Raw genomic sequence first — 22,819 nt, forward strand, 5'->3', positions numbered from 1 at the left:
ATACTTCCTGAAGAACCTGTACATGGCTCTCCTTGCTGCCCAGGCGTGGTACACCGAACATACCTACTCTGACTTGTCCGCCTTCACAAACCCAGTGATGGACTTTTTTATAGTCGCCACCATGTAATGGATAGAATGCATCAAGTTGCAGAACTTGGAATTGTTGACTGCCATCCTCATCGTTACATGTCTCAGTGCCAATACCGGGTTCTGATTCACCTAGCAGCACTGTGGCGCACCAAAGTGCGCCTCCCGCATAAAAGGCATAGAATGATTCGCAAGGGGAGTTGAAAGGAAATGATCGACTCAGAGCCAAGATTTGAGCGGAGTGGTAAGCCACTTGCCGCAATCTTACCCGGTCTTCGAGACCCCATTTACTCATTCTTGCCCGTGCTTCTTTGTGCTGACCTCCGGCGCGAAGCAAAGGCAGCAGCCAGTCCATAAGGTCTCCAGCACCGTATAGGTGACATAAATGGATTATCAGTAGCCTTTCCACGATTCGCCGCAGGATAGCATCATCTTCATTGGCATTGGCGGCCCTTGGACAGGTAAGAAACTGATCTAGCTTGTTGAGAAGTGTCCGCTTATGATTCACAAGGGGCCAGTCCTCAGGGACAGCATCCATCAAGGGAGATCCCTGAAGTTCTTTCATAGACCACAAAAATCGGCAAAGTGTGACAGTGATGATGTGCAAGTGCTGATCATCAGACAGTTCAACGTTGTCAGTCGGGCTGGGGTAGAAGCATTCTCGTGCAGCCTTACGGAACTCGATTCTGTTTTCATGCAATGGCTGACACGGTCGAAGTGCTCTCCATGAATGCGCGGTAGGGGCTTCCCAACAAGCATCCTCATCAGGTAGAGAGAGGGCTATGTCGCCGATACTGAAAGCCGGTCTTTCGTTGTGCAATATACCAACAGTCGCATCGAGATCCTAAGAGACGTAATTAGCTTCTTTCAATAACTTTGTGCTTGAGATAGGCCTAAAGATCTTACATATATGGCCCAACCTAGTCTTCTCTGACGCTCCGCCGCAACCCAACCCAACCACCGGCTTTCTGTGGTGGCGGAACAATCTTCAGGTGGATTATGACGCGGCTTTGGCTCTTGGAAGAGACCTGCTTCCCTCGCATACCGAATAAGCGTCGATCGCAAATCTCTGCTATGGCTGAATAATATTCTGTGGCCACTCGCACGGCCATGCATAGCTTGAAGCAGTTGAGCAGTGAGGTAGTCCTCCGAGAACCGACGACTCGAATCTTGTTCATTCTAAAGATGTGACTCAGCTTTAGGGCATCCTTCAAAATTAAAGCATCACCAAGTTTACTGACCATGACGAGGAGTATACGACGATTCAGTTCGGCAATCGAGTTGGCGAATATTCTTGCACCTGACATGCTGCTGAATCTAGCCCCAATAGCAACAATTGACAGCAGAAGCACCTCCGATAAAGTGGTTGGGTTGAGGGTAGGTCGATGGATGAAGCTGATGGGCTATAAGATGGTTAGACAAGCACGGGTCGATGTGAGAATGGATGTTATGTAGTTCCTTACAGGTCGAAAGTGGACAAAGAATAGATCAATGCAGTGGTCTAGCTTTGCCTTGCTCGGGAAGTTAGCGAGCGAAACAGCTTTCCACAACGGCCTTTCCAGGATCGTCTGGGCGGAATTTAGGAGTTGAGATCTCTGCGCCACCTCGACTTTGGGCATTTGGAAGTGCGAGCCGTATCGCAGCGATCTATCACTATCGCCACCAAACAGGGGAATGATCAACGATTGGGTGTAGTTGGTCCCACTGGTACTTAAGAGCCAGTTATCGAGATGAGGTCCCTGCTTGGCACTATACTTGACTGGTGGTTCTTGGGCATTGAGAGATGAATTCTGAGCTGTTACAGGCAAGGTGGATCCATCAAGAATTTGACAGTCGGCCGGTAAGCTGAAGGTCTCGAGGTGTGAACAAGGGTCAAATAGTGAGAAGATCCAGTCAGGGCTGAGTCCACTGAAGTTGAGCAAGAGACTATCTTCGTTCTGTTCCAGACCGGCTGGTGCAGGGTAGTTAGGAGGCGCCTCACCGTCCAGGCTAGTGAATGCCAAAGGGAGTAGTGAGCTAGCACTCGTAAATAACTCTGATGATGGCGAGGGACCCTGAGCTGCCTCCTGCTGGCCATCTAGAGATACCGCGCCTTCTGAAAAGTCAGCAGGAGGAGTAAAGCAATCAGCCTGCGAATGATCTTCCAAGTCTGGGCTAGGATCACCCAGTCTTGGACTCATGCGACTGTTTGGATATTCGCATGCTGCGCCTCTTCGGAGACAAGCTGAACATTGAGGTCTTGTTCCCGAGCAACGGATCTTAGACCTTAATTTGTATGTCAGGACGAAAATCCACAACCTTGAAGTGAATTGAGGAAAAGGCCTACCTCTGGCAATGGTTGCAAGATTTTCTCCTCAACCTGGGGCCCCTCTCGTGCATCTTCACATGTCGCTTTAAACTGTCCCTGGTATTCTGCGTTAATCTATGAATTAACAGAGAGAACTACAGTGTGTTCTGGGAGAGACCAGCCAGGCCAAGGTATGGTAACACTGAACAAAGACAGGGTGTATGTACTTGCGACTGAAGATTTTGCAGCAAACTGGACAGGACTCGGAGTCCATACCAGAGAGTGGACTCTAGACGGAACCGCTGGCAGATAGACAGACAAAAAAAACAGAGATAATTGTTACCTCGACTCGGGGTCGGCGGTGGAGGAGAGGTAACGGACGACGAATGGAAAAGGGGACGAGTCAAACGAGCTTTTAAAGGGAGGCTGGCATTTTCCTCTAACCCCCGCTTTTGTGAAAATGCGGGGAATCTCACGCTAAAGACAATGCAGATTTCAAGCTAATGTCCTTTTGTGTTAGATCGGCCGTTTTTGCGGGCAATATCCCGAGCTTCCCGCTATCCCCACGATTGGTTTGTGATTGGTCACGCTAGGCCAGGCAAAAAGGAGCGAAACAATTGAAGTAGGAAGAGAAAAGCTGGTGTACATACTGATGATGTGACATAAGATCATTGCTTCACGAGATGGCATAAGCGAGAATGTAGGTATCAGAAGACGGCCAATATATGTATACATAGTATGCACGCAGTGATAGCTCGATTTAACAGAGTAAACATTCGCCTAATGGTTACAGTTTGTATACTGCCACCTACTATTCCTAGTAATCGACACGGCTACAGATATAAACAGTCTAACTTGCCTCGTGCCCATCAGTCGGTCCAGCTCTCACCCTGATGTGCAACCTTCTCAAGCCACTCCCTCTCCAATAGCTGATTTATTTTCTCACTCCTTGGCGCGAAAGACATGTCGAAATCAGAACCAGGGGTCATGATCAGGCTTGTACTAACGCCAACGTCTTCCACGGTCAGCTCCCGCGGCGTCCCAGACTTGGGGTCTAGGGGACGCCCGAACTTGAATGTCTGGAGCATTCGGCTCGTCATCATGAATAGGCTTCGCTCAGCCAGGTGAATGCCCGGGCATATGCGCTTCCCACCTCCGTAGGAAAAGTGATCGCGCCCAGAAGCGTCTACTGCGTTGGCTGAAGCTGCGGCTGAAAGCGTGTGATTGATGAAGCGACCTGGGTCGAACTTCTCGGGGTTCGAATATCGTTCATCGTTTGAGTGCATCATCCTGTCATTGTGTGAGATTGAGGCATTTCATGTACAAGAAAAACAACAGAGGGCCTCGGATGAGCCTCGGGGCCTCGGGCTGCTGTTGACTTACCAATGATTGACGCGGACGACGCAATTCTTTGGGATATAGTATCCGTTGTACACATCGTCCTTAGTCGTGTAATGAGGAAAGCCTTTTTTGCAATTAGCATTGTGAGCTCTGGTATCCGGCACCACCCGACTTACTCATCGGCGAGATGGACCTCCATCTCTGGGTTTCCTTAATAATCGCCCTGATGTATGGTAAATTTGGCTCGTCCGCCCAGGTGGGAAACCTGTCTTGTCCTATAACGCGGTCAAGTTCTTGGTGGGCTTTCTCGACGACTTCTGGATGCGTGGCCAGGGCAAGAATAGTAAAATGGAGCACAGTCGCGGTTGTCTCAGACCCTGCCCCAAGAATCTCCATACAGGTGCTAGAGGCCTGAGCCTCATCTTCTTCTTGGGCTTTCTCCATCTCTGCCTTGACTTCTCGTGCCATACAGGGTCTGTCGGGATAGAGTTCGGCCTGGCGTACTGCATCTCGGTAACACTCCAAGGCGAAGGAAAGCTCAAGCTTCTTGAACTTTTCCAGCTCCTTGAGCCACGGTTGTGCGAAGCGAGGGAGCTTCCGTAACATGGGCATAGCTTCAAAAAGATATTTACCGGGTGTCATGGCCTTGCTGAAATTCTCCATGACTTCCCGGACTTCAGTCGCGAATTGGCTCGAGGCGGTAGGCACTCGCTTGCCGAAAGCTACTGTCCGGGCAACAGATAGGGCATAGCGGTGAAGTTCGTGTGCGTACCCCTTCGGATTATGTAGCATGTTATTAATGGTGGCCAGGGACTCAAGCTCTTGGAAGGGGACATAGCCATCGCATTTCTTAGCTGTGAGGACGCTTGTAAAAATCCGGCGAACCATCTATTCGCAAAGTAAGCTACTCAAGTGCTGCAATCTAGTTGAGAGGTGAAATTACCCGCCACCTAGTGCCATATGGCATCAAGACACTCCTTCTTCCCCCACTGATCAGATCACCAACCTCGGATGGTGGACGGTCTGAGTAAATGCCCGCTCTGGGGTGGAGATGGTCAGTTCCGCCTATTAATCTATGAATCGGGGATATATTTTACCGCATTCCAACAAGTTCCCGGTAGACCTTTGCGTCGCTGATGACTATGACATGTTGCAGGCCTGTTCGAAAGTACATGATCGGGCCATACTGTCTGTCATCTCATACGTGTTTAGTAACAATGATATTCTACTTTGATCATGAATGAAAGGGATACTCACTTGGCCCATTCGCCAAACGTTTCCCAAGGCCTCTTGCTAGGCATATCGAAAGTCATACCCATAAACGGATAACGCCCTTTAGGGCCAGGTGGAAACGGGGGTCGTCGCCATATCTCCACAAACCTCCAGATGACGATGGTTGCGAGGAGAGATCCAATGAGCACTACCGCCTGGGACATGATTGGTTTTAAATGTTGTTGCTCGAGCTTTTGCCTTTAAATGACATGCTGCTATTGCAACAGTTTAAGTTTGTAAATTAGTGACTGGCTGGTGGACCCCAGAAGCGACAACTAGACTGTACAAGGATATAAGCAGAGTATGAGATTTTGTAAACCAGTCGTCAGTCTTAGCTTTTATTATCCCTAATGCAATTGGTCTCCTTACGCCACTCCCTGATCATCTTGCAATCCGAGAGCACAAGCCAACTGCTCGGCCACTTTGTTTCCGAGCAATTGATGTCGTTCGCCTTGTGACAAGCGCTCGGACTCGGACTGAATACAAGTGGCTAGATAGGTCTTGTGCTAGACTCCACACCAGCCACCAGAAAGTCCGTGCCGTCAGTTGCCGTCTCCAGGACTCCGACGAATACTAGGCATCGGTGTTATAAAAGCGAAACATGACATAAAGCTCGGAGTATTAGGTGGACCTCCTGAGTTCGGCGAAGCGAGCTTGAAATTATATTTGCCAGCTGCAAAAACCACGCAGCGCTGGAGTAGTTTACTTCTGACTATCTGGATTGAAGATGTATTTAGAACACCGTTAGATACAAACTTATATTATTGAGCTAAAGGCCTTGTTCGAGGGTGGTTAAACTAGAGCATATTATATTTTACTTTTACCTAATGCCTTTGGTGGATATAGTTATAGATAGCTCTAGTAATATATATTTATTACTAATACTACTACTCTATAGTCTGTTTATAATATATTATAAAGAAAACTTCCCCGCACCCTTATTGAATACATTCTTTGGATCATACTGCTTCTTCAGTGCTAGAACTCTGTCATAGTTTACCCCAAAGATCTCTTGAGCTAGAGATGTAGCAACCCCTGCGAACGTTGGGAAGTGGTTAGTAACGCTATTTAAGGTGGTTGCATGTCACATACCGTCATAGTTTCCATATTGTCCAACACCATCCCCAGTCAAATCCTGCTTCAACTCCTCATTAACCTTTTGACCCATACTGCGAGTCCAATCTCGGCATGTTTTGTCGTTTTTGTCGCCGACCCAGCGAGTGCTAAAAAGAATATTGTAATGCTCGCCACGGTTGGCAAATGACATGGCCGTTTGTGAGACTTTATTCACCTGCCTCTGTGAAAAGAATTCCATGAGTACAATGGACTTGACAGCATCTGGAACATCGTTGATGAACTTGGTGTAGTCGGTCAGAAGAGTCATTGCGAGAGATGTCGACAAGGGCACCGAGAAAGCTGAACCCTTTTGTGTCTTCCGGTCGCCATGAGTCGAGACTGTGTTGAGCATTGCGTTGACGTCTCTGTAGGGCATCTCCCGGGTGAGGTCGGCCATCGGCTCGAGCGCAAAGAGAGGTGCAAAATATTCTCTGGCTTTGGCTTGATCACCGTTGTAAAAAATGATTGTTAGGACGCTAACTTTGCGAGCTGGTGCGGGAGCACCGATACCGACAACCATGCCGCTCTCACCTTCAGTTGACTTCACTAACCAGTTTGCAAACTCGACCACCTTTTCCAGAGCATCAGGCTTGAAGACGAGCAAGCCGCCGTAAACAGAATTCTCCTGCTTGTACCCGCGGAAGGTGAAACTGGTAGCAACGCCAAAACTCTGACCGGCGCCTCTCAGTGCCCAGAAAAGGTCAGGGTTTTCCGTTTCCGATGTTTGCAAGATTCTGCCATCGGCGAGCACAACCTCAGCTGCAAGGAGGTTATCGATAGTCAATCCATACTTTCCAGTAAGCCAGCCGTAGCCTCCACCCAAGGTAAGACCTCCGACTCCTGTGTGGTTGACAGTGCCACCAACCATAGCCAGGCCGTATTTGGCGGCAGCATAGTCAACATCTTCCCAGATGGTGCCTCCCTGAGCCGTGATAGTTTTGTTGGAATAGTCGACAGTAACTTTACGCATCTTGGTCAAGTCCACAACAAGTCCACCGTCTGTAGAAGAAGACCCAGAGGTTGAGTGGCCTCCACCGACAACAGCAACATCAAGGTGATGCTCTTGCGCGAACAGTAAGGCTTTAGACACATCATGCGCATTGGTGACTTGAACTACGTATGCCTTTCAGAATAACACAAGTTAGCCTGAAATTGTTTCTCACTGCCTGATGTTGCCATATTGGGCTGTATTGTGTGTTGCAATGAGGTGGGAAAAACCTACAGCTGGCTTCTCTGCTGCTTCAGACCATCTGTGGAGACTGTTTTGATAACCATCATCCCCTGGGACAAGGACATCAGACGCAGTAAGCGATGATCGGAGCTGGTCAACAGATAGCTGAGTAGAACCCATTGTGCAAATGGTGCTTGGATAAAAAGAGTATCTGGATTGAATGTATGATAATTGAGAACAGAATAAGATTGCAGATTGACTGATACGAATTGTTGACAACTATCAATGTCTTCAAAATCGGACTTTGTCTCTGCTGATACAACAAGTACAGGGTAAGAAAAGGACTTTCTGTGTTCTGGTTCACGTTCCGTGGCATGGAATTGCCGGGGGACCGGCACATGTGGTCCGGTCTGACCCACCTCCACCTCCACCACCTCCACCTCCACCTCCGCATCCGATTTGACTCTCCAACCAATCCGCATGACTGTATTTAGTTGAGGTTCTTATGGAGAAATTCCCAAGAACTCCACCGAGGCCCAATATCGCATATCGTTTCCTGCCAAAACTATTACCAGGTCAAAGAATGGATGTCAGAGAGTACGTCTATAGCACCGTCCAGGGCGTTCCGCTGAAGGCGGATGTTCACTATAAGTCTTTGACACATGATGGTGTGAAAGAAGCTGGACCAATTGGTGAGTGGACTGGCGGATAAGTAGGTTTGACTTTTAGTTGAATACAATGGCTAATTAGGGTTTTTTTTTTAGTTCTTGTAATCTATGGTGGTGGCTTTGTCAATGGGGCAAAGGCAGGAGTGTCCAAGGCTCGGCTTGAGTCACTTGTTCACGAGTTCGGCTTCACTATTGTAGTGCCAGACTATCGTCATTGCCCGACTGTTTCTCTCATTCAAGGCCCTATCCCAGATATTCATGCTTGCTACTCATGGACATGCAAGGAGCTTCCCGCCCTGTTATCACGGGATGTCGGAGTAACTGTCGACGGTGGCAGGGTCGGAGTTATTGGTTCATCTGCAGGTGGCAACCTAGCTTTGCATCTGGTGAGTTTCCATCCAGGCTACTGTCCGTCCCTAGCTCGGCCTGGAGCGCTTTGGAACAACTAGGTACTGATTGGACTGACCTTCAGGGATCTACTACACCTCCGCCAAAGGCTATTGTGTCTTACTTTCCCGCTGTGTACCTGGAAGATCCATTCTGGCACTCGCCGATGGAAGTATTCTCTCAGGTTCCGCGTTTTCCACAAGCCTTCCTTGATGAGGTCAACAGCGAAGGAATTGTCACATCCACTCCTTCATCATTTAAAAGAATACCGAATAGTCCGAAACCTGTGCCAGATTTCTCCAAACCCCGGACTGCATATCTCTTGAGTAACCTGCGAGACGGAACTTTGTTCCGAAATATCGTGCAAGACGGTGATTACAAGCGGGTTGATCCTGTGGGGTTGTTTTCAGCTAAATTTCCACCAACCTGTTTCGTTCACGGTACTGAGGACAAGATGGCCCTCCCAAGATTCTCAAAAACTGCATATGAGTCCTTGAGGTCTTTTGGCGTGGATACAGAGCTACTGATAGCAGATGGCCAAGGGCATGATTTTGAATCATCCATATCTGCAGATCATCCCCACTTTTCAATTATCCGTGACTCTCATCGCTTTATTGCTAACAGAGTTTAGTATTATTTAGTACAATGTAGAAATTATTTACTAGGATAATATATTTTATTATATTTATATTTAAACCGCTAATGCTCACATCACACGCCTCACATGATATTTACCTAAATGCTAAGTGTACCTATGAATGCTTTAACAATTGGCTTATATCTAAGCGGTGGGTTTGCTAGGTAGTAAAAGCTAGATAACCAGGCTACCCTCTATTGCTACCTTGGCAGAGTCTAGGCTCTTGGCTCTTGTCCATAAACACATATCGTGGCTTGAAAGAACGTGGTCTAGTTTAAGCTATCGTTTTTAAACACTGATTTCCCCAGGGAACCCCGGATTTGAAATGTTCTTAATTTCCCACGTCAAGTCCGAAAAGGGAGGCCGATATCAAGGGCAAGAGAAACCAGTGCTCTGATAAGATACATCCTTGAGTATATATTTAGCAATTCCACTGCCCTCATCAATGTGCTACTCGAGCATCCCTATTTAAGATTCTCTTTACTATATCTTGTCAGAAGTATTTCTTACCCACTATGACTCCTCCAAAAGAACACCCAAGCCAGGATCATATCGAACGAGTTTCTTCCACTGTGACCGCGAGCAACAAGGTGGAAAAAATCGATACCGTCCATCAAGATGAGGCTCTCAAAATTCTGCTTGATTATGATGGAGATTCCATTTGGTCACCAGATGAAGAAGCCAAGTTGGTTAAGAAGATTGATAGAAGGCTCCTAGTTATTCTTATCTTGACCTTTGCAATCCAGTTCTACGACAAGTTTTTGTTTTCCCATGCCGTAAGCGTCTTAAAAGTCCTGCCCAATATGCCTTTGGATCTAACGTCAATCATGACAGGCCATCTTTGGTATGAGAACCGACCTCAAGCTCACTGTCGGCAATCGATTCTCTATGGCGTCTTCCATATTTTATCTTGGCTACATTGCTGGTGCATATCCGGCTACGTTCCTTGCCCAAAGATTCCCCATTCACGTCGTGGCTTTTGCCATGGTCTGCCTTTGGGGAGCCTGTGTGCTCGCTGGTGGATGGTGTAACAGCTTCCGCGAGCTTTATGTTCAGAGGTTTTTCCTTGGCCTCCTTGAGTCTGGTGTTTCGCCAGTCTGGATGATGGTCGTCGGCGGATGGTATACAAAGGTGGAGCAAACCTTTCGCATGGGGTGAGTTTAGTAAGCCTTTCCCTACGACATCCCTTTCATCTGACGATAGTATTGTAGGGTATGGTTCGCTGCAGCTCCGATGATGACTATCCCGGCGCCACTTATCAACTTTGGACTTGGTCACATCAAGGGTTCGCTGTCTCCTTGGAGATATATGTTTATTTTTGCAGGTTGCATCACAATTGTATGGTCTTTCGTGATTCTTTTCTGCATGGACCCAGATCCAATCACTGCCAGACACCTCAGTGACCGAGAAAAGTATATCGCTGTATCACGATTACGTGTTAACAACTCTGGCGTGAGGAACAAGCACTTCAAGAGAGAGCAGGTATTTGAAGCCCTAGGAAGCCCGCTTTTCTGGTTGCTTTTCTTCATGTCTGCGACTGTTAATACCGTTAACGCGGTTACATCAACTTTCACGCCTCTTATCATCAATGTGTCCATGGGATACACAGGCTTGAACTCCTTACTACTTACAATACCAACTGGAGCGCTTGGAGTGATTGTCACACTTGCCCTCTCGTGGGTGGCCACAGTCTTCTCCCGATATAATCTGAGGATTTGGTCCTACACCTTCAGTTCATCCATCTTACTCCTGTCGTGTGTTCTGATTTGGAATGTTCCCCATATGAGAAACGGGTTCAAATTGGTGTGCCTGTACCTACTGGCGTTCCATCCGGCAGCTTATGCCGTGTTGATGAACCTATCCATTGCCAATGTCGCAGGATATACCAAACGCTCAACGGTATCCGCTGGATTATTTATTGGCTACTGCGTCGGTAAGTGACTAACTATAGACTCTCTGGTCCATGTCACCAATCAATCATTTAGCTAACGGAATTGCCCACAGGAAACTTTGCCGGTCCTCTCACGTTTCTTCAGTCGGAATCGCCGCAGTATACAACTGGATGGACATTCATTACTGCTTGTCTTGCTAGCACTATCTTGATGGGTATATTATATCGGCTCCTTTGTCAAAGAGCCAATAAGACTCGCGAGGCCGCTGGAGTGGCTGAATCATTTGACAATGCCTACGTGGACGACATGACTGATGCGTCCAACTTGCATTTCCGATACATCTATTAAAATTGCAAAGTACAATGGAATTCTCGATATTGGTGAGAGAGTATTTAGCTAGTTGCGGACTATCACATTCTTTTGAGTTTATAGGCTTTTGCAGACCTGTATTAAAATCCTAGTCTTTCTTTCAAAATCCCTTTCGACTCAGCCTGAATATGTGTTCTTACCAGAATTGCCTCATAACTGAATACATCGTGCTACGATATAATACATTAAAGACATGTATTCTGATTGTAGATATAGCTTCATTATTCTCAGTGCGTAGTGACACCGTTCTGTTCAATAGTACACCGTGATCAGACAGAAGAATATGCCCCCACGTGTCTAATCGACTACCCCGAAAGTAATAGCAACACTGGATGAACAGAGTGTACACAGTATCATAGAAGACAGCCAGGGTCGGACAATTGGTGGAACCCCTCACGCTTTTGATCCGCTCGGTAATCCGGTGTGTCTCGCCCTCCTCCGTTAGCCCCGTTTGCTCATTCCGGGCTTCAAAGAATAGCGCGGTATTCTATCTCTTTTACTTGCCCCTTTGCTAATTTCTTATCTCATCACGTTATAGTAGGAGTATACTGAATCTATTTTCACACTTGAGACAGTATTTCCATTACCGCACAGAGCTTTCAATATGGATGTGAATAACGTCACTACGGAATTTATATACTTCCATCTCCCTGAGGAGGTGAAGCCAGAGAATGTCGAAAACGAAAAGGGAAAGCGACTCTTGGACTTGTTCCAAGAAGCGAAGCTTCAAGACGGATACAACTGGTCGGCTTGGGGACGATCCGAAGAGGATAGGAACGCGTTGGTTTTGGTTATTGGTGAGTTGTAGACTCCCCAGTTACTTCTCCAGTACAAGGTCTTGTGCAGTTCAAAAGCTAATGAAATATGGTTCGGCTCAAATCTAGAATGGTCAAATGAAGATTCTACCATGTCTACAAACGAGCTTGAGAACTTAGCTTGCCCTACTCCAGCAATCGTCAAGCTCAGAACGACCCTTACACCTACACTATCCTCGGTCGGAGGTATCAAATCAGCTCCGGTTGTGGATATCACAACGATGCCGTTTGTGGCTGGCATGTCAGTCGAGGATGACACCGGTACCAGAGAGGTTCTCAGTACAATGAGAGAGGCTGTGCTGAACAAGTTACCAGAGGATCTGAAACCGTCGTATTGGGTCATGAGCACATGGGATACGCGCCCCGTGGTACCCCACCCGGAGAGCCCGACTGGTCAGAGTATGTTGTATGTTTTGGTAGTTGGATGGCAGAGTACCCAGCAACATTATAACATATGGAAATTTGAAGATTTTCGATCCAAGTATATTGGACCTGTTAAGGCAAAGATGCTCTCATACCCAGAGGGTATTGGTATGAAGCATATCGCTTTCAACTTAATCTAATTGAATAGTTATAAAAATATTACTCTGGCTCTGATTTCGGGATTTGTAAAGCATCAATGGCCGTATAATATTTCAAGCTGTCAGGAGGGCTCAGTGACTCGGGGTGCTGTAATACTGACCCTTGTGCCATTCTGTTTCGGCAAGGCGTTTTTGGCACTGGCCCAATTAGCACAGCGCGGAGTGGATCACACACGGAATTGGAATCGGAACTATGGTGGTCCGCAATCTGGCCTCCGGTGCTACACATCGGGGTCCGTGGTGCCGAGAACAGTATGATGCCGGATTTGTGATCATCGCACTTCAGGGTTATGACATAGACTTACTGGATTTAAGTCACTAGATAAGTAGGCGACGGAGCTACAGGTAACTGTATCTATCTAACTAAGAGTTACCATTTATTACCATCTACAACACGCTTCAAGCACGATCTCATCATGGCTGACAGAGTAATGTACATTATCACTCCGCCCTGGGTTAAATCGGTTAACATATGAATTCTAGTGTTGTGACAGGTGCTGGAAATGGTATAGGGCTTGCAATTGTCAAAAAGTTGTTACATTCCCCGGCAGTTTCTCACGTAGTCGCAGTCGATCTCAAGACTGAGAAACTCGAGTCAATCCACGGAGAATATCCACAGAAATTGCACATTGTGCTTGGAGATGTCTGTGAAGAGAATACCAACATCCAGGCAGTCGAATCGGCAATTAGCCATGGGGGTAGGCTTACAACACTCATCCTCAATGCAGCCACGTATCGGCCACTGGGAGCATTCCCAACTCTAAGTCTGGAGAGCTGGAAGCATGCTTTTAACATCAACTTCTTTTCTAATATCCATATGGTATGATTCTGAATCCAACTCATAACCACTAGGATACTTACTCACCTTCACTTAACTTAGCTACAAGTAGCTTGGCACCATCTTCAAGAAAGCAGCGGCAGCGTAATAGTAACTTCATCCCGGGTTAGTCAAAACCCCTGTGAGTCATGGACATGCTATGCATCTTCAAAGGCTGTTCTTAACTATCTATGCGGCTGTATTCCATTGGAAGACTCCAGAATTAGCTCTATTGCTATTACGCCAGGCGCAGTTGATACAGAAATGCAAACGGGATTGCGTAAAGAAGGTATATTCCACTACAGATAGACTAACTATTTAAAATTGTAACTAACCACTTCATAGGCACTGCCTCTCCCGAGCTGCAAAAATTCCTTAATGCCCTTAAGGCAGAAGGAAGATTACTGAAACCAGAAGAGCCAGCTACTGCATTTGTAAAATTGGTAGAAACAGGAATATTAAAAGACTTAAATGGCCAGACTATTTACTGGGAGGATATTTTAAAGTTATAAAATAAATTTCCTTAAAATACTTTTTATAAATTTAGTTAAAAGCTTTTCTTTCTGCTTTATAATTTTAATATTTAACAGCTATATTTTAATTTTCTTTACTAGTTTAAGTATATTTTTACTTACTTATACTTATACTAGCTATTTTTTTAACTTAATATATATTTAGTATTTTATTTTTATTAATAATATATTACTTTTTTAAAAGCATTTTATACTTAATATTAATTAATAATTATATATTTATTAACTTAAATAGTTTAAATTTATATAAAAGGCTTATATAATTAGTAAAGTATAGTTAGTAATTAAATAAATAATAAGCCTTTAAAACTATAGCTAGTTTATAGCTTAGTTAAATACTTTAATATTTTTTTTTAATAAAATAATAACTTTTAAACTGCTTTTTATAAAAATATCTTATAAGTTACTATAAGTAACTTTTACTTTTTTTTATAATAATTCTGGAGTCACCTTCGTCACGACTGTGTTTCCTTCATTCATCATTGAGAACCTCAGCAAGGACACAGACTCAGACATTGCACAGGTCCCTGGAGGCACCGTCCTCGGAGCTCAAAGTCATGTTGATACCTTTACCTACGCCAACACTGTCGGGCGAGATCCTATCTATGGCGCTACAGGTTCAACCAACACCCGGCCAGCCGCTCTGGCACCAGGTGGCCGCTTCCCTGTGGTGCCTGCGCCCAACTATGCCTCGAACCCCACCACAGACTTCATTAATGTGAAGGATCCGTCCCAGAACGGAGGTCATACAGTGCTTGGTGACAACACTATCGACGAGTCGGCCGTTCTCAATCAGGTCCTGCAGTATGCAGCCGATAACAACAAAATCGCCTATTTCCCATTTGGCAAGTATCGAGTTGACTCTACCCTCCTTGTCCCAGTAGGTTCTCGGATTATTGGGGAGGCCTGGTCCACAATCACAGGCAATGGAGCCTTCTTCAAAGATTTGTCTAATCCGAAGCCTATTGTTGCGGTCGGGAACCCCGGTGACGTCGGCCTCGCTCAGATCCAGGACATGCGATTCACCGTCTCAGATGTCCTTCCAGGAGCCATTATTCTTCAGTTCAATATGCGAGGGACATCTCCGGGTGACGTTGGTCTCTGGAGCTCGCTGATCACCGTTGGCGGCACCCGTGGAGCGTCTGCCTTGACCAACACATGTCATGACCCCAGTAGCGAATACCAGGCCGCTTTCCTCGGTATGTACTTTGCACCAGACTCGTCTGCATATGTCGAGAATGTGTGGAACTGGGTGGCAGACCACATCACTGAAAGCTTCGCCGGAGGATCCAATATCGCGGCGAAAGGTGGCGCCCTCGTTGCATCCACAAGAGGCACATGGCTCCATGCACTGGGCAGTGAGCACTGGTGGCTATATCAGCTCAATCTTCACCAAGCCAGCAACGTCCTCATCACGTTACTACAGTCTGAGACAAACTATGACCAGGGCGATCATGTCCAGCAAACTCCCCCAGCGCCATGGGTGGCAGATATCACGAACTGGGGCGACCCAGACTTTTCCTGGTGCAGTGGTGGCGATACCCGTTGCCGAATGGGATTTGCCAACTATATCCAGGGGGGATCCGACATCTACACATATGCTTCAGCTTCGTGGGCCTTCTTCAGTGGCCCGGGCTATCAACCCTGCGCTGGCGCCTACCAATGCCAAAGTAAGTCAGCTCCGTGTAAATTTGTTGTCGATACGACGCTAATAGTTCAACTCCCAGACTACATGCACTGGATTTCCGAAACCCCCAAGAACCTACAAGCATTTGGCCTTTGCTCCAAAGATGCATGGGCGACTCTGCATCTTGCAGACGGAACGAATATTGTGTCGCAGGATGGATTTACTGGCTCATGGCCAGGAGGTGGTGGTGATGTTGGTCGATACACACCCGGTAATATTTAATGTGAGTATAGCTTGGAAGAGGGGGTTTGATCATTATGTTTTAGGACTACAGTAGCTCTCAGTTATAATGTTATACTTTCTCGATGTTGAATGGAGAAGTGAATATAAATAAATATAGTAATAGAGAATAGGATACTTCTATTTTAGGTAATTTCTAACTTAATGATTCCCACGTCACGTCTTCAAACTCTAACGGGAGGTTGGCGACAAAATACGCGACGTGACCCGTCTGACCTCACCCTCGGCTGCATCTTCAACTATCTTAACACCTACCAACAACGGATCTGCACAGATCCTAGGACTGAGTCTATCACAAGAAGTTCCAGCAATAGGTTCGAGACCGGTGGGCCCATCGACATCACCTGTGCCAAGTAGATTTTCGTTTTGAGGTGTTTCATCACCAGCAGCGCCTCCGAAGTTTCAATGTGCAGGATGCAGAAAGGAAAAATCTATTTCAATTCTGCCCGGGTGAGGCATGTTCCTCTAGAGTAGATTGGACTAAAATAGACTGAGATTCAAGACAAAGATCTAAATTGTTTAGAGTAGGCTAAGCCCATGATGAATCTATAGAGAATAAGAGCGTATATCTAAATGTACATATACTAGCTTTATGGGTCTCCGTACTCTCAAGCTTGCACAATTATAGCCAATCACATTTTCAAAAACCCCGCACCGCTCTCACATTCCATGACTAACGACTCTCACCCTGGCACAATTTCCGCCTTAGTTCAATATCCAATATGCCACCAGCCAATGCTTTCACGTCGTGCGAGGCATGTAGGTATGTCTTCGCCGTAGTCAGTCACTTGCTAAGTTACAACTAACTGACTGTCAGACGTCTGAAGCGTAGATGCTCAAGAGATACCCCATCATGTCGTCTAGTAAGTACCTACCCTTCGTCCGCTCGGGCATTCAAGTCTCAGATCTTTGTTTAGTGTACTCGACTAGGCAAAGCATGCATTTATAGAACACAGCAAGCTATTTCGGGGTTGGGAACCTCCACCAAAGTCTTGGGGGGTCAAGACCGCACAGATCCCCCTGCCGAACTAGGCCTGCACCGAACAAACAATTTTCCGTCCTCATACTTCTTGGACTCCGATTTCTTCCAACCGATATCAAGAGACATATTGACGATACACAATGGCCCCTTTTTCCTTGAACAACAAAGACACTTTGCGGCTGCTGGTACGTTGGAGTCTTTGATAGTACACTACGAAAATACCATCCACCACTGGTTGCCCATGCTCAGCCTCAAGCGACTGAGGCAAGATATAAAGACTCTAAAAGATTCAACTCAGGGCGTTGTTGATGTTCTGGTCTTCTTGGCCCTTGAGGCTCTCATTAGTCAAAGTGATGAGCATACCATATCGCCGCAAAGTAACCCTTCATATATAAAGGCAAAGCATGGCAGTTTTATGGCTGAGAGTGGTGGAACTATCAATGTTCGACTTGTACAGACTCTCACCCTGCTAGCCTTGTATGAGTTTGGCCATCGTATCTACCCTGCCGCATACTTGTCGATAGGACAAGCTGTGCGACTGGCTACCATGGTTGGACTACATAGCCCGAAGGATGCAAAGCAACTGTTCATGGAACCCGAGACATGGACGTTATGTGAGGAGCAAAGACGCACTTGGTGGGCGATTGTCATGCTTGACAGGTATGTACAGACCCATGTGTCATGAAAGGTTAATCATTGACTATCACTAGAGTTGTTGTTGCAGGATCCCCACAGCTCTTGATGGCTGCTCCAGATCCGAGCACGAATGATCTTCTTCCTTGCAACGACGATGACTGGACGAATGGACGAATAGGTTTTAACGAAGCATTATTTACGCGTAACTTCCACTCTCCCTCGTCCATGGGGCAATTTGCAAGAGTATGTCAAGCTGTCCATATGTTTGGCAAGGTTCTTCGTCACATAAAAGCCAGAGAAAAAGACAGCAACCCAGTCGAACTTACTGCCGAGGCCTTGCAGCTGCACATCGTCTTGGTAGCACTGGATCAGGGGATCATGAATAACGACTTTGACATCGCGACGACGCAGGAAAGCTTACATTCGGCGTTATCACTGTGTAGTTTAGCTCGACTGCTTCTATACAATGAATATGCGTGCAACGAGCCCAGCATCACCACGCCACGCGAGAGGTTGGCTGCCGAGGTTGAGATGCAACAGATATCTCTGGCAAGCATCCAAGATATCGTATCCAAAACATTACCGCAGATGGCGAGGCAAATAGTTTCCGCGGGTCAACAACAATCCAAAGGACCGAGACATTCACCTATTTTAGCTGGGTGCTTGTATCACGCAGCGACAGAGTGCGCGTGGTTTGTCAGGGAAAACAATGACGCGGAGATGGTAGTAGGTCTGGAAGCCATCACAAATGCGCTCCAAGTTCTTAAGTCCGAATGGTCTGTCTGCAGTAAGTCTTGATCAACTTGCTAAATCCGAAATTGGCAACTGATAAACTACGCAGATGAATACATGTCATATTTGGAGGGAAGCAAGGCGCATAGCTGACATCATTCCAAGGATGAAAGGGCCGATAGAAGTTTCAACAGTTCAATATTATCTTTCTGTGTGTCCGCAATGACTTTAGCATTCCCGCTCTGCCTGCTCTGCTTACCCTGAAGTCTACAGCCAGTTCCAGCCCCGCTTCCGCTTTGCCCGCCCCAACGCTGACATTCCCGCGTGCCCGGATATGGGCAGCTCCACTCTCTGGCCGTTGTAAGCCAAAGCTTCATAATGCCAAATTCTTTACTCAAAGCATCAGATTGTTATAAAAATCGCAACATCTCCCGTCATGTTTCTTTTAATTCTACTATCACAAATTGTCTTAGCCTTCAGCAGCCCTTTCTATCTATCATCTTCAATCGTTCATCATTAAAATTTGTTCTGTTGATCAACATGTCTCAGCTCGTTTGGCTTGTTACTGGCTGCTCCTCCGGCTTTGGATCGGAGTTTGTGCATCAGATACTGTCACGTGGGGACAAAGTCATCGCAACCGCTCGAAACAGTGTCAGGATCGAGTCACTGGCAAGTCAAGGAGCAGCTGTACTTGAGCTAGATGTCACGGATTCACAAGACAGCATCGATCGAATCATCGCCAAGGCCATTGCTATCTACGGGCGTATCGATATATTGGTCAACAATGCCGGTTTTGTAGCTGCTGGCTCTTGGGAGGATCTTAGGTATTGCTCTTCCTAGCCAATGAAATCATCGGCCTTGCTAACATGTCTAGTTACAATGAATTTGCTTCCTCCTTTGACACCAACGTCTTCGGGCCAATTAAAGTTACGCGTGCAGTGCTTCCGCATATGAGAGCCAATAAATCAGGAACCATGGTCTTTATCAGTTCTTTGTCAGGCTGGATCGGGCACCAGTTTACTGGAGCTTATGCTGGATCAAAATTCGCTCTTGAAGGTCGGTTGTCTGTTATTTGTCACTAATAGCTCTCGGTGCTAACAGAAAAACCAGGTGTTGTTGAAAGTCTGCATAACGAGACCAAGTCTCTCGGTCTTCGCACCCTCTTGATGGAGCCCGGACGCTTTCGAACACCTCTCCTGTCAACAGGCCATCTTCAGCCAAAGCAGAGTCAAATTCCAGATTACGAATCAGCTTCCGAAACTCATCATAGTCATCTTCATGGTGGAGACTTGAAGCAGCCTGGAAACCCAGAAAGGTTTGTCAAAATTGTACTGGACCTGGTTAGGCAGGAGGGTTGCGCCCAGGGGAGAACCATCCCGTTTCGTCTTCCTGTTGGGAAAGATGCGGTCGAAGAGATTGAGGCCAAAGCCAGGGATGTTTTGGAGACAATGGAGGAGTGGGACTCTATTATAACAGAAACCGACTACTAGTGAGCATACTGAGGACAATTACTCAGAGTAATTAAGCTTTGTCCGCCTTGTTTTGTTCTTATTTCCATGTGATGAAACCGAGTGGGATATTGAGTGGGATATCACGTGCGAGAGAACCTCAAGCCCAATCAATCGGCATTTGGAGAGCAGACTGCATCCCACTGTGTATCCCACTCAGTGGGTCTTCATTTACGGCTAGCTCCTTTCATGTTGGGTCCAAGCTCGCGCTCTGCGCTGTTGCATTACTATCCCACCGGATATCTTTGTCATAATAAAGTTCAATCCAATGTCGGCATAGCCGCAAGCATGACAAAACATACGTAAAAGCAATTAGGGCTAGTTTACAACATATTAAAATATCTGATAAACCCTGCAGCCTTGCATATATAAGTACGATGTTGCATTCCGCCTCGAAAACAGCTCACCATCAACATCATCAATCAAATCTCATCGTACATCTTGAGTCGACGAACCAAAAGTCCAGTAATCACCATGCAATCCAAGATATCTCTTCTCAGCCTGGCCGTTCAGGCTAGCCTCGCACTCTCAATCCCTCGACCTTACACTTGTCCATCAATTTCTGGCAACAAGACGATTGATGCTTATCAATTGTACCCTGAGAATGTTGACTTCGATACACGCCGCTGCCTTGTATACTCGAGGTTAGTACCCTTGAGTCTTTTCCACCAATTGGGATAAACCCCTGACATTCACTATAGCGTCCTGTACAATGCAACTGCTGTCGCCTGGGATCCCTACCGAGGCAAGATAGTGCATACTTTTGAAGCTCCTGGACTCAGTGGCAACCCTTTGCTCCATTCGAGTGGCGTACGTGTTGACACCCTGGACCGACTCTCTGTGGTCATCGACGCTGGCGCTGCCTTTGATACTGGTGGCCAGAATATTGAGGGCGACAACTTGCTTGTCAAGTTTGACCTTGTAGACAACTCTTTGCTGTGGCGAGCGAACCTCACCAAGGCGACTGACGGTGTATACGGTGGTTTTCAGGATAGTGAGAGCGACGACGAAGGCAACACTTTCGTTCTCGGAACCTTTCCCAGCAGTCTGATCAAAGTCAGCGCAGATGGAAAGTCTGTTGTCCCGTGGTATCTCGTTGAACCAGCCAATCATACCATCCACGGCTTCTCAGGAATCTCCCGCAAAGGCGACGCGCTCTTTGTGACCGATAACACAGACGGTCAGCTTTACAAATTCGATATCAAAGCATCAAAGGGTAAACCAGTTCGTGTTCCAACATCTAAAGACAACAAGGCCTTGGGCCAAAACCTCGACGGCTTGCATTTGCCCTCGCTTTACGCCGGTACTGTTCTCCTGGTCAGTGACAATACCAACGGCACTGTTGTCTTGCGATCTAGCAATGGAAAGTGGAAGTCTGCCGAGAATCTCGGAACCATCCCTAATCCTTACCTCAGCCAGGGCGGATTCACTGTTGCGTCCGTGCAGATCTCCGATAGTATCTATGCTGTTACCGAGTTCTTTGGCGATGCCATCAATGGAACCCTCCCTGGCAACAGGACATCTTTCCCCTTGAGGGATATCACAGAGGAGGTGGAGACTCTTTTAAACGCCTAGGTATTGTAAACAGTGAAGGGTCAGATGGCATTGGTCTTAAATTGAGCAGAAAGTTGCTTTCGGTGGCATTGCATTACAGAGCGCTAGGAATAAAACAGAGTCACTTGAAGGGGTTGTACATATTTTTCCAAAGTTATGATAAGACTTTTTTATATTCTAAAACGGAAACATAATGACTTACCTTTCCATTATCTCGATCTCGTTTCTACCTTCAGACCATAAAATAAAGACTTAACTCCATCCAAAATTAAAGCGCTCTCGCCAATGTTCCACCTTCGCGCGTTTATAACCTGACGGGGCTGCCTCATCAGCGTCGTCGCTGTTGTCAAGAGGACGCTTCTTGGCCGTCTTTGTCACCCCGCCAGCTTCGCCATTTGACTTCTTGTTGGAAATCTGAAGCACTGAGATCTGAGTAGTGAGATCTTCGCTGGCGGGTTCCGGCAAATCGATATCCATACCCGCCGAGCTAGATGCTCCATCACCCTCAGACTCAGCTTCTTCGCCTTCAGATTCGTCGTCTCCAGATTCTTCATCTTCCGATTCTTCATCTTCAAACCCGTCCTCTTGAGATTCATCATCCTCAAACTCATCATACCCTACACTATTCGCCCTGCGATCATACTCTGTCTCTTTCCAGTACTTCCAGTCTCTCACCGTCTCTCGCTCTTGCCAGTCGGTCAACTCTCTCGACTCTTCACACAAGCTCTTAAAGTGCTCTGTCTTATATTCATCAAGGAGAATCTTCGCCTCTCGGTCTGCCTCCTTGTGTGTCATGTTTCCATCACCAGAGTACTTGCGTAAGAGAATGTAATGGAGTGAATATCGTTCTGTGTAGTCGAAGGGCTTGAGAAGCGCGAAACTGCGCTCGATTGTAGCGGGAGAGAATGTGAGCAATTCCTTATCCTTCGTGTAGGACTCTTTTTCAACACCCGTCAACGCTTCCAGTTCCTTGTCGATTGTATGCTTAAGTTGAGATCGGCATTTGTCTTCCGATGCTTCTACTGCAGGCTCGATATAATCGCTGTAATATCTTGATCGCATTGATCCCTCAGCAGGGATTTTGAGCGCCTCTTCAAGCCAGTTCTTGTTTACTGTAAACTCTAACAGGTTCTTTCTCTTTAAGAATTCGCCATATTTATCATCTAAGCGCTGTACGATTTCGGTAAGCCTTCTTTCATGTTGATGACCTTTAGAGTTCAACTCGCAGTGTTTAAAAGATCGGAGTGCTTGACTTAGGAAGCCGTCTCGGTGCAGAACTGCAAGGCTTTGCTCGATAACTTCAGAGTTGATGTCGATCGGGATATTTTCATGGAGACTGTTATAACCTCGGACTCCTCCTCCTATGAAAAATGACTCAAACATTCTCTGCAATAAGCATGTCAGTTTTTCTCGGTACATTGGATCCATTTTCGGTTCTTCTTAGCTTAGTAATAGCTGTGTTTAATGTATATGTTGTTGCTGTCAGTCTGTAGCTGTTTGCGTTTTA

General features: G+C 46.5%; 10 protein-coding genes across 10 annotated transcripts; 6 read left to right on the forward strand and 4 right to left on the reverse strand.

Annotated features, from left to right (window-relative positions):
- Window positions 1-1,007: 1,007 nt before the first annotated feature.
- J7337_004970 (uncharacterized protein) lies at window positions 1,008-2,267 on the reverse strand (the record flags this gene model as incomplete). The annotated part of the gene is made up of 2 exons (XM_044822654.1): window positions 1,008-1,490; window positions 1,551-2,267. The coding sequence occupies 2 exons, from the start codon at window positions 2,265-2,267 to the stop codon at window positions 1,008-1,010; spliced, it is 1,200 nt and encodes a 399-aa protein (XP_044681145.1).
- Window positions 2,268-3,243: 976 nt separating this feature from the next.
- Window positions 3,244-4,603, reverse strand: J7337_004971 (uncharacterized protein; the record flags this gene model as incomplete). The annotated part of the gene is made up of 3 exons (XM_044822655.1): window positions 3,244-3,664; window positions 3,758-3,839; window positions 3,892-4,603. The coding sequence occupies 3 exons, from the start codon at window positions 4,601-4,603 to the stop codon at window positions 3,244-3,246; spliced, it is 1,215 nt and encodes a 404-aa protein (XP_044681146.1).
- A 1,468-nt stretch (window positions 4,604-6,071) lies between these two features.
- Window positions 6,072-7,454, reverse strand: J7337_004972 (uncharacterized protein; the record flags this gene model as incomplete). The annotated part of the gene is made up of 2 exons (XM_044822656.1): window positions 6,072-7,226; window positions 7,326-7,454. 2 exons carry the CDS (start codon window positions 7,452-7,454, stop codon window positions 6,072-6,074), a joined length of 1,284 nt encoding a protein of 427 aa, XP_044681147.1.
- Window positions 7,455-9,481: 2,027 nt separating this feature from the next.
- On the forward strand, window positions 9,482-10,124 carry J7337_004973 (uncharacterized protein; the record flags this gene model as incomplete). Its single annotated transcript, XM_044822657.1, has 2 exons — window positions 9,482-9,742; window positions 9,801-10,124. The coding sequence occupies 2 exons, from the start codon at window positions 9,482-9,484 to the stop codon at window positions 10,122-10,124; spliced, it is 585 nt and encodes a 194-aa protein (XP_044681148.1).
- A 1,707-nt stretch (window positions 10,125-11,831) lies between these two features.
- J7337_004974 (uncharacterized protein) lies at window positions 11,832-12,605 on the forward strand (the record flags this gene model as incomplete). Its single annotated transcript, XM_044822658.1, has 2 exons — window positions 11,832-12,024; window positions 12,112-12,605. The coding sequence occupies 2 exons, from the start codon at window positions 11,832-11,834 to the stop codon at window positions 12,603-12,605; spliced, it is 687 nt and encodes a 228-aa protein (XP_044681149.1).
- A 1,099-nt stretch (window positions 12,606-13,704) lies between these two features.
- On the forward strand, window positions 13,705-15,882 carry J7337_004975 (uncharacterized protein; the record flags this gene model as incomplete). The annotated part of the gene is made up of 4 exons (XM_044822659.1): window positions 13,705-13,729; window positions 13,786-13,874; window positions 14,497-15,643; window positions 15,701-15,882. The coding sequence occupies 4 exons, from the start codon at window positions 13,705-13,707 to the stop codon at window positions 15,880-15,882; spliced, it is 1,443 nt and encodes a 480-aa protein (XP_044681150.1).
- A 1,241-nt stretch (window positions 15,883-17,123) lies between these two features.
- J7337_004976 (uncharacterized protein) lies at window positions 17,124-17,652 on the forward strand (the record flags this gene model as incomplete). The annotated part of the gene is made up of 2 exons (XM_044822660.1): window positions 17,124-17,542; window positions 17,607-17,652. 2 exons carry the CDS (start codon window positions 17,124-17,126, stop codon window positions 17,650-17,652), a joined length of 465 nt encoding a protein of 154 aa, XP_044681151.1.
- Window positions 17,653-18,790: 1,138 nt separating this feature from the next.
- Window positions 18,791-19,740, forward strand: J7337_004977 (uncharacterized protein; the record flags this gene model as incomplete). Its single annotated transcript, XM_044822661.1, has 3 exons — window positions 18,791-19,074; window positions 19,125-19,306; window positions 19,361-19,740. 3 exons carry the CDS (start codon window positions 18,791-18,793, stop codon window positions 19,738-19,740), a joined length of 846 nt encoding a protein of 281 aa, XP_044681152.1.
- Window positions 19,741-20,232: 492 nt separating this feature from the next.
- On the forward strand, window positions 20,233-21,333 carry J7337_004978 (uncharacterized protein; the record flags this gene model as incomplete). The annotated part of the gene is made up of 2 exons (XM_044822662.1): window positions 20,233-20,402; window positions 20,460-21,333. The coding sequence occupies 2 exons, from the start codon at window positions 20,233-20,235 to the stop codon at window positions 21,331-21,333; spliced, it is 1,044 nt and encodes a 347-aa protein (XP_044681153.1).
- Window positions 21,334-21,564: 231 nt separating this feature from the next.
- Window positions 21,565-22,695, reverse strand: J7337_004979 (uncharacterized protein; the record flags this gene model as incomplete). Its single annotated transcript, XM_044822663.1, has 1 exon — window positions 21,565-22,695. One exon carries the CDS (start codon window positions 22,693-22,695, stop codon window positions 21,565-21,567), a length of 1,131 nt encoding a protein of 376 aa, XP_044681154.1.
- Between the last annotated feature and the right edge of the window lie 124 nt (window positions 22,696-22,819).

Source organism: Fusarium musae, chromosome 4 (genome assembly GCF_019915245.1).
Source record: "Fusarium musae strain F31 chromosome 4, whole genome shotgun sequence".
Taxonomy (NCBI): Eukaryota; Fungi; Ascomycota; class Sordariomycetes; order Hypocreales; family Nectriaceae; genus Fusarium; species Fusarium musae.